The sequence below is a fragment of the Nuphar pumila genome, chromosome 2 (assembly GCF_984573655.1).
Source record: "Nuphar pumila chromosome 2, dmNupPumi1.hap1.1, whole genome shotgun sequence".
Classification (NCBI taxonomy): Eukaryota; Viridiplantae; Streptophyta; class Magnoliopsida; order Nymphaeales; family Nymphaeaceae; genus Nuphar; species Nuphar pumila.
In genome coordinates, this window is record NC_143250.1 from 138,368,472 (window position 1) to 138,387,161 (window position 18,690).

The window sequence follows — 18,690 nt, forward strand, 5'->3', positions numbered from 1 at the left end:
TCTTGTTTTTGTGTAATTAACCGAATTCGATTTACTTTGATGTTTAAATTGAGGGAACGACTTGTAGTTTTTCATCCTTATATTGATCTTCGATTGAAATTTACACGGTTGTTCATTGATTAGTAGTTATTATTTAAAAATTTTATTATTTTATTAATATTATATATTTTATTAATATTATATATTTTATTAATTTGATCATGAAGCTTACACTTCAATGCCTCGAGGCTTACTCCTCGCTTCCCATCATCGCATTTAACAACCTTGGTTCAAGCTCGGCTCATTTACCAATCCAATTGGAAGGTGGGATCAATTTGTAGTCAAATTATCAAAAAGATTATTTAATTATTTCTAAGAATTAATCACGATTTGTCAAGGAAGATAATCCACGAAGATGGGCAGCCAAGTGCCAACACCAATCTATCTACAAACCAAAGTGGTTGCGGTTGTTCTTGGATGGCCCTTTTGTTTGACACGATTCAAAAATAGCCAATTGTTTTCTTGCGTGAAAGATGAACACGCCATACCGGTCTTGACGCAACCAACGCTCTCGATTAAAACGGAAGCTCAATACTTAAGGCTGAAGCAATTTCCTCTTCGGTGAAAAGGATAGACGCCGACAAAAGAGATATTCTTCAACACGAAAGAGAATAAATTGAGAAGAGAATGGGATACTTTGCATTGCTTCGATCTTCTTCCCTCCTGAGCGTCTTCCTCGTCCTCACCATCATCATGACCGAGCAGCAAGCCGACTGCTCTCCCTCGGAAGGGAAGCCGGCGGTTCACATCGTCTACATGGAGAGGCCGCCCGAGGGAGAGGGCGAGGTCGAGAGTTACCACATCAAAACTCTCGCTTCCGTTCTGGGGAGGTTGGGTTATCGACCCCTTTCTCGTTTTGACGATTACCCATTTCGAGTTTCTCTTCTTTTGGGGGGGTTTATTGATCTGTCTTTCTCTTTATCGATCCCTTGCTCGTTTTGATGAGTACCCATTTCGAGTTTCTCCTCTTTTTGGGTTTTTATTGATCTATTTTTCTCTCTCTTTCTTTGAACGAACGCAGCGAAGAGGCCGCGAAGGAGGCTCTTCTCTACAGTTACAAGACCGCCGCTAGCGGGTTCTCGGCGAAGCTCACTCCTGAACAAGTCTCCAAGCTCTCAAGTGGGTTATTTGTTTCTTGTTTCCCTTCTCTTCTCTCTATCTTTCGTCATTTTTATTGTTGCTCGCTTTCTCTCTCATTTTTTGTCTTGTTGGTGTGCTGGGTTTTGCTTCTTATGGTACACAATGGGGCATAATCTTTGGCTTTATTTGGGGAAAGATTATCGTGTGCCTTCTTGTTGTTTGGTTGCCAATCGTCAGTTTCTCTGGATTACGTTGGAAGTGTATTCTACCCGTTGGAATTGCAGGCATCCGCTTTTTATCAGTTAAAGTTGGATGAAATTGAGGTTTTTGTATGCTTTCAACCAATGCAATTTTCTCGTTTATCATACTCGTCCAGATAATTTGGCTGCACCAGAAAACTCCTTGACCATCTGCTTCTATTCGTGGTTCGTCTGTTATCCTTTTCGTTATGGTGCATAGGTCCCCAAAATTTTCTGTTAGGTGTGTGATTGGCATGGGATTGGTGTATGTGAAAATTGATTCACCAATCCTTTTTAGCTTTGAGGTGGGGTTCCTTTGAACTATTGTGGGTTTAGTCTTAAGGCTTCATTAGGGAATATGAGTGTCCATGATGAAAAAAAAGATTTCAAATGTTTGTTGAGATAATTGAATGGGAAAGAGAAATTTCAGCTCCACTGCAAAGATAAATGCATGGTAGACCAAAGCTTTTGATTAAATGCTTGATGATCTATGGAAGCAAAATGAATTGATTAAGTACACTATGGAAGAAAATAAATTGATTAAGTGCAAATTTTTTCAGTCTGAATAGACAGACTGGTAGTGAAGGGATGCTATAAGTATTCCAAAATAGGCTATACAAAATGGAAGCCGCAATCCTATATCTCATGTTTTCTCTTTCCATAGGCAGGTTTATCAATTTCCTTACAAATTGGTTATTGGTATATTTAAGGCTTTTTAAGTTGCTTAAATGCTATTCATTGCTTGTTTGATGCAATGTTTTGGAAAGGATTTTAGGCCTTTTGAAGAGCCTTTTTGCCAACTAAATCTTAGGAGGGATTGGACCTTTCAAAGAAAGTGGTTAGGAATTTCTGAAGAATATATTAAATAGCAAGGACGAAAGACTTATCGCAAGGAAGTCCTTGAAAAAAAGGAAACAAAGAGAATGATCAAGGGAAGTGGTGGATGGACAGAGCTTTCATGGCGGCATAAATGCCAGGATGGAAGCTGCATCTGCAGATTTCATGAAGTGACCTAAAACATGGGGTCCATAACCAACTCTTTACCCTTTGGAGCACTACTCAATATTAAAGGGTGGAGGAGGTGTAAGAATGGCAAGGACTTTTACCAAGCTTCAGTTGAAGACTCAAAATGATTGTATTTCCTATGGCCTGGAATTCGAACCATGGGAGTCCTATGATTGAGCATGCACGCATCACCTTCACACACTTCCTATAACTGGGTGTGGTATGTGGTCCCTGTGCCATAACCTATGTGGCTTGAGTATCCTTATGACATTGTAATGTATCATGGGAAACTGATGCTAAAACTAAATGACAATCTAGTTTTCAGGTGTATTAGGCTTCTAAAACCAGTGCTTTCTAAAGTTTTTATTTGCATACTTTTATATGAATTCCACAGTTAGATGGTCCCTGTGTTGTGGGAGAGGTAAAGTGTCTTTTTTCTCGCCCATGTAGTTGTTAGCTAGGATAATTGTAAATGCCTCCCACCAGAGTGTCTATCATGGAACTGCTTACAGTACCTTTTTTTCATCGATTCACTTCGAAGACATTTTTCGACGTTCTCAATTCTGTATGGTTGACCATGCTTGGGTGTGTTCTTATGCCTCTCAACAATCAAGTAAATGACTGATTGTACTTGGAGCTCGATAAGGACAACATTGTGCATTGGTAGTTGCTTGAAATCTTGATAGACGATGCTAAAGAGTTATATCAGCATTGTGCATTGGCATGTCATAAAGAACTTGTGTTAATTCTTGAATCTTCATAGACTATGTTGAAGGATTATATTATTTTCCAGTTTTATATTTCAACAACTACCATTGATCTTTACCTATGTTTCAAGTTCCTTAGGCTTAGTTTTTTCCTTTTAGCCTTTTTCTTTTCTTATTGGGAGGTTCTCTTTGTTGGATCTATATGTGGATTGGGTAAAGGAGTTACATGCATTGTTCAGCTACTTGTTTTGCATGTTACAATAGGCTTCTTATTTCTCTTTTTGTCTTGTTGAAGCGTACATCTTTCTTGTTGATTAAATTTCCCCCAACTAATGTTGAACTTTCACGGAGGCTTAGAACAATCGTTCAATGAACATGAATAATATCCAACTTCTCTACCTTTGAATGTTGATTTCTCAAGCATAGCAATATGTTGTTCCCAACACCAAGGGGTAATTAGGGACCTCATATTTGCCTTACTGTCTTTCATGTATGAGTACATTGAATCATTGAAGCCTTGGCCATAATCACCATCTCAGTGCGAACATCCACAATGCATCAATTGAACTCTTCCTATTCCCTCCTTGTAAGTTGGTAAGGTGACCAAACTTGCATCAGTTGGTAAATTCCTTTTCTTGCCTTGGTATCCTTTCATATAGAAAATGCCTTGAATTTTTTGTTAAGCCTATTGATCACCCTTTTAGGCATAATTAAAGAGATGAAAGGTAACCGGTTTGATTGTCTGATGCATGTTTTCTGAAGGTCATCCACTTTCAAGGAAATATATCCAACCTTCCATGAGTGGAGATTTTTGTTATTGCTGTTCTCAATCTTAGCCCACAGTGGTTTATCATAGGCCATTGCATTTAGTGGATAAGAAGATTCCTCATAGAATACAACCAAAGCTATGTCACATGGGTGCGGGTGCGAGTGCGGGTGTGGGGGTGCGGCACTTTCAAAAAACATGGGTGCGGGGGTGTGGGGGTGAAGCAAAAATATAAAAAAATTATATATATATATATATATATATATATATATATATATATATATATAAAGTCAAAAAGTTGGACATAAATGACCCTGGGTGTGTTGACCGCACCCAGGGTCAGGTTGACCGCACTGGGTGCCGCACGCACCCGCGTCGCTTCGCTTTGACGCGGGTGCGGCACCTAGTTGGCCGAGTCCCTGTGACATAGAACCAAAGTTAATTGCAAACAACCTTCTATGATGGTATTAAAGGAGAATGGCATAAGGGCCATATTTCCTATCAATTTTCAAATGGGCTGCTTGCTTGAGGACTTGGGATAAAGCAAGGTTTTCCAATCTTGTTTTGCAAACATCAGGTATTTGCAAGTCATTTGTGCTCAGGTGAATCAAAGGGGTGATGTTCATGACTTTGATTTACTTAATGGAACTGCTAGTCTAATGGTTTTCTGAACAAGGCTAAACAGTAGCATCGATAGAGGATGGCCTTCTCTTGGAACTCTCATATGGTTTAGCTCCTATATTCACTGATTCAAGTCATAATGAATGATGTGGAGAGACATGTCCCTGTTCACCACTCTAATTATTGCCAAAACTCATCCTTTCTATTGGAAATATCAGAAACTGTGTTGTACATTTCTAAAAAGTACTTGTGTCAATCTTAAAATTATTATATATTATGGATACTCATTAGCTAAGATGTTGCTGCCATACTAGAAAGCCCCTCCATTCGTGTGTTTTTTTTAAGCAATGAAGAAAAGACCAACTTTGGTCTTTCTACTGAAACTTTTGATATGTTCTTGTAGTGCTGTTAAAATGAGAATTCTATAAAATTTAGTTTCCTTGATGCTTCTTGGCATGAATTGCATAGTTTAGAATCTCCAATCTTGGTCTGGTGTTCAATGCCTGATTTGACATAAATATTCAAAATTTCAAATATGTGGTGTCAATAGGTTTTACCAAGTCATTTGACCACCTCATAAGTTCTTTGCTTCAAGAATACACTGCTTCTTTTCAGCATTTTTCCCTATTCATTTAGTTGATTTTACTTATGCACAAACTGTTGTTTTGAAGCTGCGAAGTTATGAGTGATAAATGTTTTGTTATTCATCTCTTTGTAGAACAACCAGGGGTTCTTCAGATAGTTCCAGACACCAAGTATGAGCTTCATACAGGAACTGACAGTGTGATCTAATGAGAGAATCATATGGAGTGCAGTCTCAATGATGAAGATGCTGAATTGCCATCTTATAAGCTAGTTTATATATATAAATAAATAAGTGTTCATCATTGTAATGTGAATATTATTACTACAAAGATTCTCAACAAGTGTGATAGATAAAAGTTAAAACAACCTTGCTTATGCTTGCAGTTTATACTTTTTGCTTCCTAGAGGGTGGGTAAGGATAAATGTAGTTCTAGCACATGCTGGTGAGACATGGCCTCTTGATGATAATTAGTGGGTGGATGAGTACATGCTGTATGAGATAAAGGAACTCCGACATGTGCACCGTGTTGATATGATGCCTTGTTTTATTTGGGATTTTTGAGATGTTTTCACTAGTTCTATTGTTAACATGTTTGACACATTATCACTCATCACTGCACAACGGACATCTTCTGTCCCTTTGCTTGATATGGTTTAAATAGAATAAGAAAATTTGCGCAAGTTATATTGTTAACTCCGCCTGTGTATAAGACCCAAAATGAATTTCTTTTTTGGTTCATATCGCTGACCCCAATTGTTTTGGGATGAAGGCGTAGTTGTTGTTGTTGTTGCGCAAGTTATATTGTTCTTTCTATTCTTGGACTATATGAATAGGCACCTTTGGCCCTAATGAAAATAAGTATTTTTTGGTACTTGAATGGGTTCCTCATTGGTTAATATGACGTTGTCCAAGGTATTTCCCTTATTGGTTGTCCAAAGTACTTCCCTTATTGGAAGTTGCATAATGTAGATTACTTACTTTCATATCTTTTCAGAGAACCTATAAGGGATCTTGTAGGAATTTCCTAAGAGCTTGAACCTATTGAGAGTTTGGGCCCATACCCCATTGGCATGAGCACCTTTAAGTGCTTGTTCAGCTCTTTGACAATACTAACTTTTATGAGATCGTAAGAGATATGAAGCTGTGTCAATTTATGATAGTGCAAGATGCATAAACATGGGGAACTTATTAAGCCCAAGGCTTTATGTTTGGTTAACATGAAGTTTGTGACATGAAATCCCAGAATATACTGAAAGGGGCATCAAGTGCAGACTATTGATGGAGATGGTGTTGGGGCATGAAGTGGCTTCTGTGCATTGTCCAACCCTTTGTCAAGAGCTAACGATCTCCTTATTGTTCTTCTCATGACTGATGGTTTTACCTTCAAAGCCCTAACTGAATTGGCTGTTCTCATGCAGGCAGTGTTACAGAATAATTCATTATGTTACTTCTTTCTACTTCGCCACTCTTGAAGGCTGCTGCATTTTGACTTTGCACATTTTCTGTTAATGTTTGGGGATTAGATGTCTCCCTATCACCATTCCCACCGGCTGATATATATCTGTTTTAACTCAACCAAACCTTTTACTGAGCTTGCAAGCTGTTTTGGCTCATTGGGGTTCTAAGCTGCTAGTGCGTGAATGCCAATTACTGCTATTTACGCAGAGTTCACCATGCATTGTCATTCCCCTGAATTCCTGGGCTAGTTTCTCCCTTGGCCAAAAGAGAAGTGCACTTTTGTTTGCTTGGCTTCCATTCTGTATTTTATTTGAGTGGCATATATTCTGCTTCTTGGCTGTGGTCATTATGATCGGCTTTATGGGCATATCACAGTTTAGAAATTGCGTACTTGTTTCGAATATGGTGCTCCATTTCAATGTTCATTCCTTTATTTACTACAAATATAACAAACTTTATACGCTCGCTGTGCTGCGCATGCAAATTTCTCAAATATTGTTCATATACTGAGATCTGCATTGTGCATTATATTGTAGAGGTCATATTTTGATTGCTGCTGTTGCAAAGTTGATTTATAACTCTGATAAGCATCATCTTTTGACAGATATACCAGGGGTTCTTCGTGTGGAACAAAGCATGTCATATAAGCTGCATTCAGTAACTGGTGTATAGCACTGAAGTGACTATCGGTAACCATCATTTGGTTGTGTAAATCTTCGTGACAGTTATGATGATCCTGTATTTCTGATCATAAATAAAGCGTCTTTTCTTCATTTTATAGAAAAGCTCTTTGGTGTTGGTTATACGAGATATACTTCTTTTTATGCAATGGTGATGTGCAAGAGTTGAAAGTTTTTCATGAATGACATCCAGTCAATGGATTGGCTATGGTATTCGATGACCCTTTTGGGATCGCTTGCGTGCATAAAGGGAAAATATGTCTCTTTTATGACATCATTTCATGCCATCATTTATTTTGGATCAGCAAATAAAAATATGAAAACCCATGCTTCTTTTGGAACCAACCCAGATTTTGGTACGTATTATCCGGATCCAAAAATACAGGTTGGATCCAGGTTGCAGCTTGGGTCCATTTGCAATTTTACAGTAAATGCCGTTATTTGCTCACAGAGATGTCAAAATGAACGTAGAATCCCCTTTCAGTAAACCCTTCTCATTCAGTTGATGAGCCCTATTTGTTTCTTGGATTAGTAAGGGTTTGCACTATTTATCAAAGGGGACACTAGTTTTAACCCCATTAGAGGTTATCAAACACGCCCTTAGGTATGTAAACTGATCAGATTTTACCGGATATCTGATCTAATCTGAATCTGTTTAATTGGATTTGGTAAGTCAAAGTCATATTTGACTGTAATCCGGTTCCTGTATGGTTTTAAATTTTTGTTAATGAATCTGATGAATGCCCAAATCCAGTTACATAAAAAAAAACATATTTGGTATGAGATTTTTTCCATCTGAATCTGTATAGCAAATTTCCAATTAGTCAGATCTTGTATTGACCACATCTGACCCAAATTCGAACCATTTATATCCTTAGTTATCTTACCACTCCATAGAAGCAGACCCTCCAATCGTTGGGAGGGGCATAATGGGGTGAGCCTTAATCTTTTGTATTTTAACAAGAAGGCCTCCTTCAGAACTTTAATCCGCATCTCTAGACTGTCAGCATGAGCACTTGCCTTTGCACCAGGCAATAACTTGACTCCAAATGGATTGAATATTCCATCAGTCTGACATGATATTTCCAGATATGAATCCTTCAAGTAAATCCTAATGTATATTTGGATTGGATTTGGATATATTCAATCGGATTAATTTTGAATTTGGGTCAGTTTTGGATCATCATTTTAAGTCAGATCTGGGTCAGTTTTGTAGAGGCATTCTTCATCTCCATCAACAACGAATAATGCAACATTCAAATAAGATAAATATGGCATTGCAGAGACCCAACTAGCACATGCATCTCAGTATATTCTTGCTTAAAAGACCAACATCATATCCCTGCTTCATGGCAGCCTATAATTCTAATGAGAGTTACATTTAGTCCAATTGATTATCCTTAAAGAGGTTCCAGAAGATGTTACTAAACATTTCCTATTTCAATTGTTCGTAAATGTGGACCCACCTTCTAGCTCCATATGCTTACGTTATTTGCTTACTACTCAAAGCATTTTGCTCCTTGTGTGATGGCTCTTCTTTCGAAGCATTTTGCCAAGAGAGAGAGAATCCTTTTGGATTCCTTCTGCTCCAATGTATGGCCTCTGCTGTCAGTTTAATTATTCATTTAGAGCCTTAGTTAATTCTCTTTTCTCAAATCAAAACAACTTTGAACACTAATGAGGATAAGGGAAGACCATTAGGCAAACCAATCAAAGAAACATCACTTATAAACCATTCATATTAGCCTCACAAGCTCAACAAGTTTACTATACTTCATATCTGAGTACAAGGAAGTCAGATAAAAATGAATAGTAGACAGTTTGTAAGGTGAAATTTAAACTATACCCCGAGTATGATCAGTTACAGAAAGACAAGTTAACTGAAGAGAGTGATTACTATTAATCAGATGATATGTATGACTTCTCATATGGTCATGATGTCACACATGGTCTGCATGCCACATCTCCATTATCCGATGGCACATGTATGAAAGAATGTAATCTAAATGATATACCAAGTGGATGGGCACCCAATGTAAAAGAAGGCGATGAGGACAAAGAGGGGGAGGAAGAAGAAGAATATGAAAGTGAAACAAGTGATGAGGAAACATACTCAATCTAGTAAAATACATGTTTGAGTGCTATGAATTATTTGAATGTATTGCAATGTTTGATGAGGTAGTAGTTATGAGGTAGTAGTTAGCAAAATATTGGAGTGTGTTTGCTGCAGGTACATGTTTGACATTGATATGCTATGAATGATTTTAATGTATTGTCACGTTTGATGTGATTGTATCCATGCTTGCATGAAGTTATTTTCAATTTGAATATGTATCCATGAAATTGCATATCATGTAACTGATCTAAATAACATTTTTATTTGTTAGAATATGGTTCATGGAGGTCACAGTGATCGAGGACCAAGTGGAGGCCGTGGGACATCATTAGGTAAATGTCTTTGTGTTATATTTAAATTTAGGCATTCATTATGTTTTTGCTTATATGTTGATATAAACATTGTTACTTGTTAATCATCTTTATAGAATCTCAACTCAGTGATAGGCAATCTCAGCCTTCGTTTTCATGTAATGCTTCAATAGGTATATAATTTAAATAATTGTATACTTGATTAGTTTAAATGTGCATTTGTGAATTTCTGACTCATTGTTCTGTAGGTGATGTTTCGCCTACACATGACCCACCTACACTAGCTACTCATACACATCATGAGACAATGCCGGATGCAGGGTTTTCTCAGTGTGACACACAATGACTCATTCAAATAGTGTATATCGATAGTCGACCGTAAGTATTTTATTGTCACTTGTCTAATACTTATCTTATAAATAGTGTATATCGATAGTCGATTGTTAATGTGTATCAATTCATGTGTAGTGCGAGGTTTGAGCAGCAAGAAGTAATACGAGAAATTAGGAAGTCACTACTGCAACATCTTCCAAGACCGATCATGCAATAAAAAGAGTACCCGACGAAGTTGTTGGATAGATTAATGTCTTCATTCATGGTATGCAATCATTTATCATAACTAATGTGTTTCATATTTAATTTTTTATTATACTCATGTGTGCTAACTTTCTGAAAGTATTTGTAGGCTTCTCATCGCTTCGCTACTGCGAACGATGAAAAAGACGCGAGGGCAGTGTAGCAGAAGGTAGCTGCCAATCGATTTGTCGACATGCTGCATAATATGAAGACTGCAGCAAAAAAAATAGTTGGTGGAATAGATGATCCACTACAGTGGAAGGGCCATGTGCCTTCTACTATCAGAAGAGATTATTGGGAGGGCATGTGCGATAAGTGGGCGAGCAATGAATTTCGAAACCGCTCAGCAAAGGCTGCACAAAATCGAGCGAAGATGCCTGATGCCTATCTACACACAGGTGGATCTTAGACTTTTGGGAGCTACCAGAAGAAAATGGTAACTCATCAACATACATATATATATATATTTTCAAATTTGTAAGTATTTTTACATACTTGTTAATTGATTTTTTTATCATTTAATATTGTAGGAAGCAGAAAAAGGAGACATTGTGCCTTACAAGGATGTGTTTGTTGAAACACATAAATGTAAGAGCACGCGAGATTTCGTATCAGAGAAGGCGAGAGCGACATCAGTATGTATTTATTGTATTAATAAACATTGTAGTATACAAGTTACTATAAATTACGTTATCATAATCATTGTAATTCTTAATTCATATTATAATCATTACTTTGTAGGAGTCATATGAGCAGCAAATGGTAGAGCGATATGACGATGACTCTACTCAGCATCTGCCTTTTGATCCTGCAGCATGGGTGACTGCAACCGGTGAACCCAAAAAGGGTTGTGTATTCAGGTTTGACAGTAACATGAACACCACAACAGTAGTTGCCTCCTGCAGTCATGGCTCTTGGAGTTTTTCCGCCAGCATCAACTCCCAACGTCCGATTGACGCTACTATGTCTTGGGATGGTGTCTGGCAGCGTCTTGAGTACAAAATGCAGTACTTTTTAAATGAAGTTATTCCCAACATTGTCCATAATGAGTTATGCAACTTTTTTCAAGATAGGGGAACTTTTTCTGCATTCAACATGAGCTCCGGTGCCCGTCAGGTATAAAAATTCATGTCATTTGTTTCACGTCGTTAGATTTCAAGCTAGTATAAAGTTTTTTGACTGCCTTAGAATATGATATGCATGATTGAATCACATATACAGTTTTTGTCTGCCTTAGAATACATATGAGCACGATTGAATCACTATGAAAGTTTTTTTACTGCCTTATAACACATAAGAGCATGATATTAGCATATATGAAAGTTTTTTGATTGCCTTAGAACACATATAAGTATGATTGAATCATAATTAGCGACGGATTTTAATTCGTTACCAAACCAAAATCTTCATATGTTAATGACGACCTTACGATGAATCATGGCATTCACTAATTCATCGCAAATTAGCGACATACAGTTTTCATCGCTAATTAGCTACTATAATTTTGCGATGAAAGTTATCTGTCGCTAAGCCGACACTAATCCGTCGCTAATATGTTCAGCGATGGATTGAGGTCGTTGCTAATCCACAGATTTCTTATAGTGTTAGGACAGATAGAAGCATGATTTCATCACTATGAAAGTTTTTTGACTGCCTTGTAACACATATATGCATGTTTGTGATACATAACACATTTATTTGACAGCTTTATAAACCATATATGCATGCGTGAATCACTTTGACGTTCTTTGACAACCTTAGAACACATATCTGCATGATTGAATCACTATAATTTTTTTTCCATTCTTAGAACACATATCTGAATTCTGTTAATGTCCTTCAGTTTATTGCTAGTCTATGTGTCATTCAGCCATTTACTTTATTGCATTAGATTAGGTGCATTGCATATAATTTATTTCATTATATTTTGTTTATAAATACTAACATTTTGGTTCTCTTGTAGGATGCTGGAGATGATCAGCGTGAAGGAGCTGATGGAGGCATGGAGGGAGGGGCATATCGAGAAAATGAAGAGGATGATACCCCGAATCTTGACGAGGATTAGCTTCATGTGTTTATTTTGTTTCATGTACTTGTAACTAATTATAACTTGGCAAGGACTGTATTTAGTTGTTAAATTTGTTTAACTTATAACTTGTGTTAAATTTGTTTCACCTGCTTTGTAAATGTATTTTTTATGTGTACTTTATTTTTTATACATAGGATATATAAATTGTATAACGAGAATTTTTTCTCGATATTCATATTTTAAAAAGAAAAATATTTTATTTTTTAAATTTGCGATGGATATTATCTGTCGCCATTTTCAATCAGTCAATGTTTTGTGACAAAATTTAATCCATCGCTAAATTGGTGACAAAAAATTAGCGACGGATTATATCCGTATATAATCCGTCGCTAATTAGCGAAAAACATAATCCATCGCTAAGCCATCGTTAATTAGCGACGGATTCAGGATATATAAATTATGTCACATTTTAGTGATGAGGATTATGCGACAGATGTTTTTTGTCGCTAAACACGTTAGCGATGGATTTTGCGACGGATAACGAATGCGCATTTTTCTTGTAGTGTATGGCTACCTGCAAAGAAAGAAAGATGGTTATCAAGATAACAAGGAGTCCAATAAAAAAGAAAATGTGTTTAGATAAGAAAAAATGTAAATCAGGGCTCAATTGATCGTGACTCGAAAGAAGCATAAAAACCTGTAATGGTGCCATTTAGCCTGATTAAGAATAAAAGTCTCAAATTACCCGCGGACGTAGGCATTCTAGATGAACCACATACATCATCGTGTTATCTCTTTTTCATCTCTTCTCACTTAACGAGTCCAAGAACTCGTTGAAGAAGATGGGGGAGTTAGGGAGGAGATCTTGGATCTTTTATAGTCGTGAGGGGAGAGGAGGAGGAGAGATTCTAGCTCGTGTTGAAGAATATTTTAAGAGGTGGAGTCTTCTTTGCCTACTCCGAGACGCCAGCAGGAAGGAACTGTGTATTGGAAGATCGGGAGAAACTGCTCCAATCAGGAATATACGGATTGATACTTGGAGATTCTGGATCATCTTCTCTGCTTCTAATGAGTCTATTTGGTGTAACAAGAATCTTTATAAGACAGAGAATTTGGAAGAGAGAGAGAGAGAGAGAGAGAGAGAGAGAGAGAGAGATGAATATGGCCTGTTTCTCGTCATACCATATAAATTAAGAAAAAATGTTGCCACCGTGTTCCTAGTTGAAAGGGAAACGTTACGAGTGAAGCCAACCACCCATCGACCTCCCCGTTCTCATTGTGAAGACTCGGAAGTTGCATTGGTTCTTGGCTGCATTAATTTGCCCAAGTAGAATGGTGCTGACTGCTGGATTTCACCACTCTCGAACAGAGGTTGCGAGCTAATGATGTGCTCCAGTCATATCCAAGCACAAAATAGTGGTGATTGAGATTCACTAGTCACCCTACTTGTAGATACGTCAAAGAAATCGGTAAAATTGAAATTTAGAGATATCACCAATCACCTCTTTTTTTTTCAGCGACCCGGAATAGTCAGGATCTCATAAATGTTGAGATGGGAGGCTATCATCAGTAGGGGTGCACATGAGCCGAGACTAGGTTGTTCAAACTCAACTTGCTCAGACACACCCTTGTTCAAGCTTGGCTGGAGCTCGGAATCGAGCTGGAACAGCCTTGTCTAGACTTGGCTGGGTTCCAAGCTGAGCCAAGCTTTACCCGAGTCTAAAAAAAAAACTTATCTTTATTTCACTTTTGAAGAGGTGGGATTCGATCACTAACCTCTCCAAAATGTATACAAATGCTTCACCGTTAGGCCAGGCTGACAATTTTATCAATATGAAAAAAAAAATTACATATTCTAAAAACACGAGCTAAGTTATTGTAAAACGTGAAAAGTTATACTGGCAACAGTAAGGATGGCAGTAGACCGGGACAAATGCGGGGGACAAGGTCTCCACCCCCGCCCCGTCTCAAAATTATGCACTCCACCCTGACCTTCGTTCCCCGCACAGGTTTTGATTTTAACCTCTGTCATTGCCTCCATTCCTGTTTCATGTCCTCCATCTCCGGTCCAAACGGGGCGAGGTGAGGCGCCATTTCTTCGCCATCAATAAAAAAGAAGGTTGAACCGTCGAAGGATCAACCCTGCCGACCAAAAAAATAAGAGTAAGAAGAGCTTACTGGAGAAGCGGCGACCCAAAGAAGAAGAGGGTCATTTTAGCTTTAGGGTTAGAAATTAAGAATATATATAAGGGAGTTATATGAAATTTTATTAAATCATTAAAGATATTTAGTTATTTTACTAACGGGGATCGGAGACGGGGCGGGGCGGGGCGGGGCGGGGCACGGCAGAGGAAAGGTAAGTCTAACCCCGCCTCCATCCCTGCACGGGTTTTGATTTTAACCTTCATCCCTGCCTCCATTCTCATTTCATGTCCTTCATCACTGGTCCAAACGGGGCGAAGCAGGGCGAGACCCCGTTTTCCCCTAGTCCACTTCCATCCCTAGGCTGCAGATTCGATACCCTAAAAAAAAGAAAAGTTGAAAGCATGTCCATTAGATAAACATTAACTATTGTTTATACTTTTACAAACATATTTTACATATACTATTTTTGTGAGCTTTATCGAGTTTAGTGGTTTGATCAAGCTCAGCTCGTTTACGTAGATCGAGCTTGAACTTGTGTAAAAGCTCGACTAATTTACTTTCATGGATGAGCTCAAGCTGAGCTCGGCTCGTTGTGCATCCCTAGTCAGTGGTGGCAGCGGCACTGCATGATGCAGCGCCACTGAATAAAAAATGCCCTAAAAAAAGAAACTTATGAAAGGAGTCAAATATCGAGTCTCTGCAAGCTATAAGCAGTCCTTCTCAACGGAGTCCAAGCATTTTAAACAACAGTGAACATGTCAACCCAGTTTCACTACACCTTAAACCTGAAAGTAAAAATTCAAGAACGATTGTTAAAAGATAGTAATTTACAAAACACTGCTGAAAATATTAGATATTAACAAAAATACCCAACGTTTGAGTTATTACACTTAACCACTTTACTTTATATGAATGCATTTCGAATAGCCACCTGAGCTATGAGATGACATTTTTTCCCCTTCTCTATTAAACAACTCATCCTAGGCCATCTTATGGTCCTCTGTTTAACAAATCAACAATGAACGCATTTTCAACTAAGGTCAACCGACTGATTTTATATATGACCAAGACTGTCTTCGAAGCATAACTTATAAAAGCAGGCAGTTACATGTAATAACCAAAATGCTAGGTGGTTTTTGCAAATAGCAGGTAAGACAGTTTTTTTTTCCAATGAAAAACGAAAAAACCACCACCAGAACAAGAGACGTAGCCGGTTCTAAAAGGATGAAATTTATATTTTTGCACCCTGCCAAACTAAGGAACCATGGCATATACGTTTAGAACAGATTCCATTTTTGAGAGATTTGAAAAAACACTATCTGGTTGAAAGGCTCTATACATTTGCCCTTTCTCAACGCATTTCTTTAGAAAACGATTCCATTTTTTTGAAGATGGTAAAAGTTTCTTAGAACATGGAGTGTGAATCAACTTTTGCCCCGGTCCCCGCATTCGGCCCCCTACAGTAGGAATGGTAAATGTTTGAATTGAATCTGAGATACTGTTGCAAGTTATTCCCTCACGGTGTAAACCGGTGGCACAACCTTTGCCTCTAGGAAATCGCCTTGCTGCAGCATGAGCAACAGACATAATGCCCTTGCCTCTTCTTATATGCAAAGGGCAGATGATCATGGGAATGAAAACCTGACCACCTGACTAGTGGACAAGGCCGCCTCCTACTACACCTAACCCTTTTGGGGCTTGCTTAGAGCAAAGTGTGTAATAGCAAATTTAGACCAAAGGGTCCTGCATATCATGACAAATACATTGATAGACTTTGATCATAACAGATGATTTCCATGGAAGATCCTCCTACAATCATATAGTGGAATATGTGATTTGAAATTTGATTCCATTTCATGTAATCCCAAACCACATGAGATGCAACCAACCATACCCTTCATGTAAATACCCTTCATGTAAAAAGAGGGCTAGGAAAAACTGGGGCTAACTTGTACCACTAGTATAACACTTTTCTACCAGGATAGTTGGATATTTGTTTCACCCATAGGAAAGAAAATGTACACCAGCTCATCATTTTCCCATGAAAACTATATGAAACAAATGGGCCCTAACCATAATGCCTGGAAAACATTGGGAAACAAGAAGACGGCATCATAGAGTACAAGGCCAGATAGACAAATGTGATTGGAAGACCCGATTAAGACCTGGGTTCGGACCCAAAGGTTCGATTAATACATGGACCCGGGTATAGTTTATAAAATCTTATACCAGACCGGACCCGACCCGAGTTCCGATTAAGACCTACAAATTTTCAATGTAAAAATGATAAAAAAATATGGTTTTATCCGGTATGGTCTGGGTTTTGTTCATGTAATTCTTATCGGGTTCAGGTATGTTTTTTTCTTATAGTGGACCCGATTAGACCCAAGTTCAGACCCGATACCATACCCAAAAATCTGGTCCAAGTATGGTTCCACTTAGGTCCGAACCAAACCTGACCCATTGACACCCCTAGCTGCACTATTTTCATCTTGTGTAGGGATGGTAGTGAACTGCGCCCCATCTCAAAATTCTGCCCTCCATCCCTGCCTTCGTCCCCACACAGGTTTTGATTTTAACCTCCATCCTCGCCTTCATTCTCATTTCATGTATTCCATCCCCAGTCCAAACGGGGCGAGGCAGGGCCCACCCTATATCCCCCCGGTCCACTGCCATCCCTATTCTTGTGAAGGACTCTTGCCAAGTTCATGCATGTTTTGAGAAAGTTCTTCAGCCAAATAATCGAGATGATAAGCTCACTTTCTTTTGCTACACTTCAAATCTATTACTTCCTCTTCCAATGGATCTATTGCCAAATATGATATTAGGTGGGATTGGGATGAAGTTTAGATGGTGAGAATTAGGTACTACTCCTACATTATGCTAAAAATCCCCATTACAAGGCCCAAGTGAGTCATAGCCTATTACATCATAGCCCAAACAAGACCCGAACCCGATCCGTTTGAAAGTAAACAATAACCAACAACTGAAAACAGGTAGCCTCAAGCAATACCCTCCCCAAGAGAAATCAAATCACACCCTTGGAATCCTCCAAACTTTCGGACAACTTAACCTACAACCATGTCTTTGACATCCAATATCACAAAGACCAAGCCAACAAAAAGTACAGCCACAATGTAAGCTCAGCCCTCCAGCAATCATTTCTATCGAGTTTTCAACTTTATTATTATCATAATCAAGAGCCACCAAATAGACATAAACTCTTGATATTGTACAGCTTCCAACCCCACTACCATAGCCACAAGGATAGAAAATCCACACCCATTGGCTCGCATTTTTCATCTTTACAAAAACTAAGCTGTGTACTGGAAGCTTGTAAGAATTTTTAATGAACCAAGATGAACAGATAACAGAGGCTGCACATAAAAGAGAAAAAGACTTGGGAATATCAAATCATTAGAAAACAGAAAACAGAAAAAGAAAAAAGAAAAAGTTGAACCCATATAATGACAATAATTTGAAGTCTGCTGTTCTTTTATGAAAATTCCCAATCTAAAATACAGAATCCTCAATGATTTTCCTTCTGACCCAAAAATAACATAAAGCAACTTTAAACTTAAGTTACCAGATTAAGAAGCGGAAGCGGAAGCGAAAAACGATACGAGAAGCAGAAGCAAGAGGCGAGGGAAGCGAGGAATAAAAAACAATATAAGAATTGAATGGGATCATGATTTTTTAGTGTAAGAATTAAATTTTTAACAAAATCTAAAAATGATGACTGCCAATTTAGAGAAAGCACATGAAAGTGATTGAGATGCGTGAGAGAAAACACAAAAAATATAAAAAATAGAGTAAGAAAACATACAAGAAAAATAGATGAAGCGTGTGGAAAGCATAGGAGTTGAGATTCCCATTAAGTTTCGGAAGTGAAGAGTATCACGCTTACAAAGAGAATTTCCGGAAAGAGGGCTTCCCACCTGTCACACAGACTCTTCTAACAGGGCACCACACCCGCGTCACACCTGCACCCAGGTGGGTGCGACACTTGGACACAACTTCCTTTGTGTTAGGTGAAGTGAACCACACTGAGGTCCATTTCTATCCAAAAGTAGATTCAGTTAACCCTAATCAAGTCCATTTTTATCTATATTATATATATAAATACATAAATACACACAAATACACGTAGTGTTAACTTAAAACTGTTATATATATATATATATATATATATCCTCCCCACACCCAAGTTTTTTTAAAGTGCTGCATCGCAGCATCCACACCCACACCCACACCCACACCCACACCTATGTGACATAGCTTAGCTTCCCACCTATCTAAGAAGCTTTTGGTAACTCTGCTTTAAACAGTCAT

General features: G+C 38.2%; 1 protein-coding gene across 1 annotated transcript; it reads left to right on the forward strand.

Moving 5' to 3' along the window:
• The first annotated feature begins 666 nt into the window (after positions 1 to 666).
• On the forward strand, positions 667 to 5,727 carry LOC149847294 (subtilisin-like protease SBT3.4). The gene is made up of 3 exons (XM_089993890.1): positions 667 to 869; positions 1,061 to 1,158; positions 5,176 to 5,727. The coding sequence occupies exons 1-3, from the start codon at positions 667 to 669 to the stop codon at positions 5,247 to 5,249; spliced, it is 375 nt and encodes a 124-aa protein (XP_089850016.1). The 3' UTR covers positions 5,250 to 5,727.
• Positions 5,728 to 18,690: the final 12,963 nt, after the last annotated feature.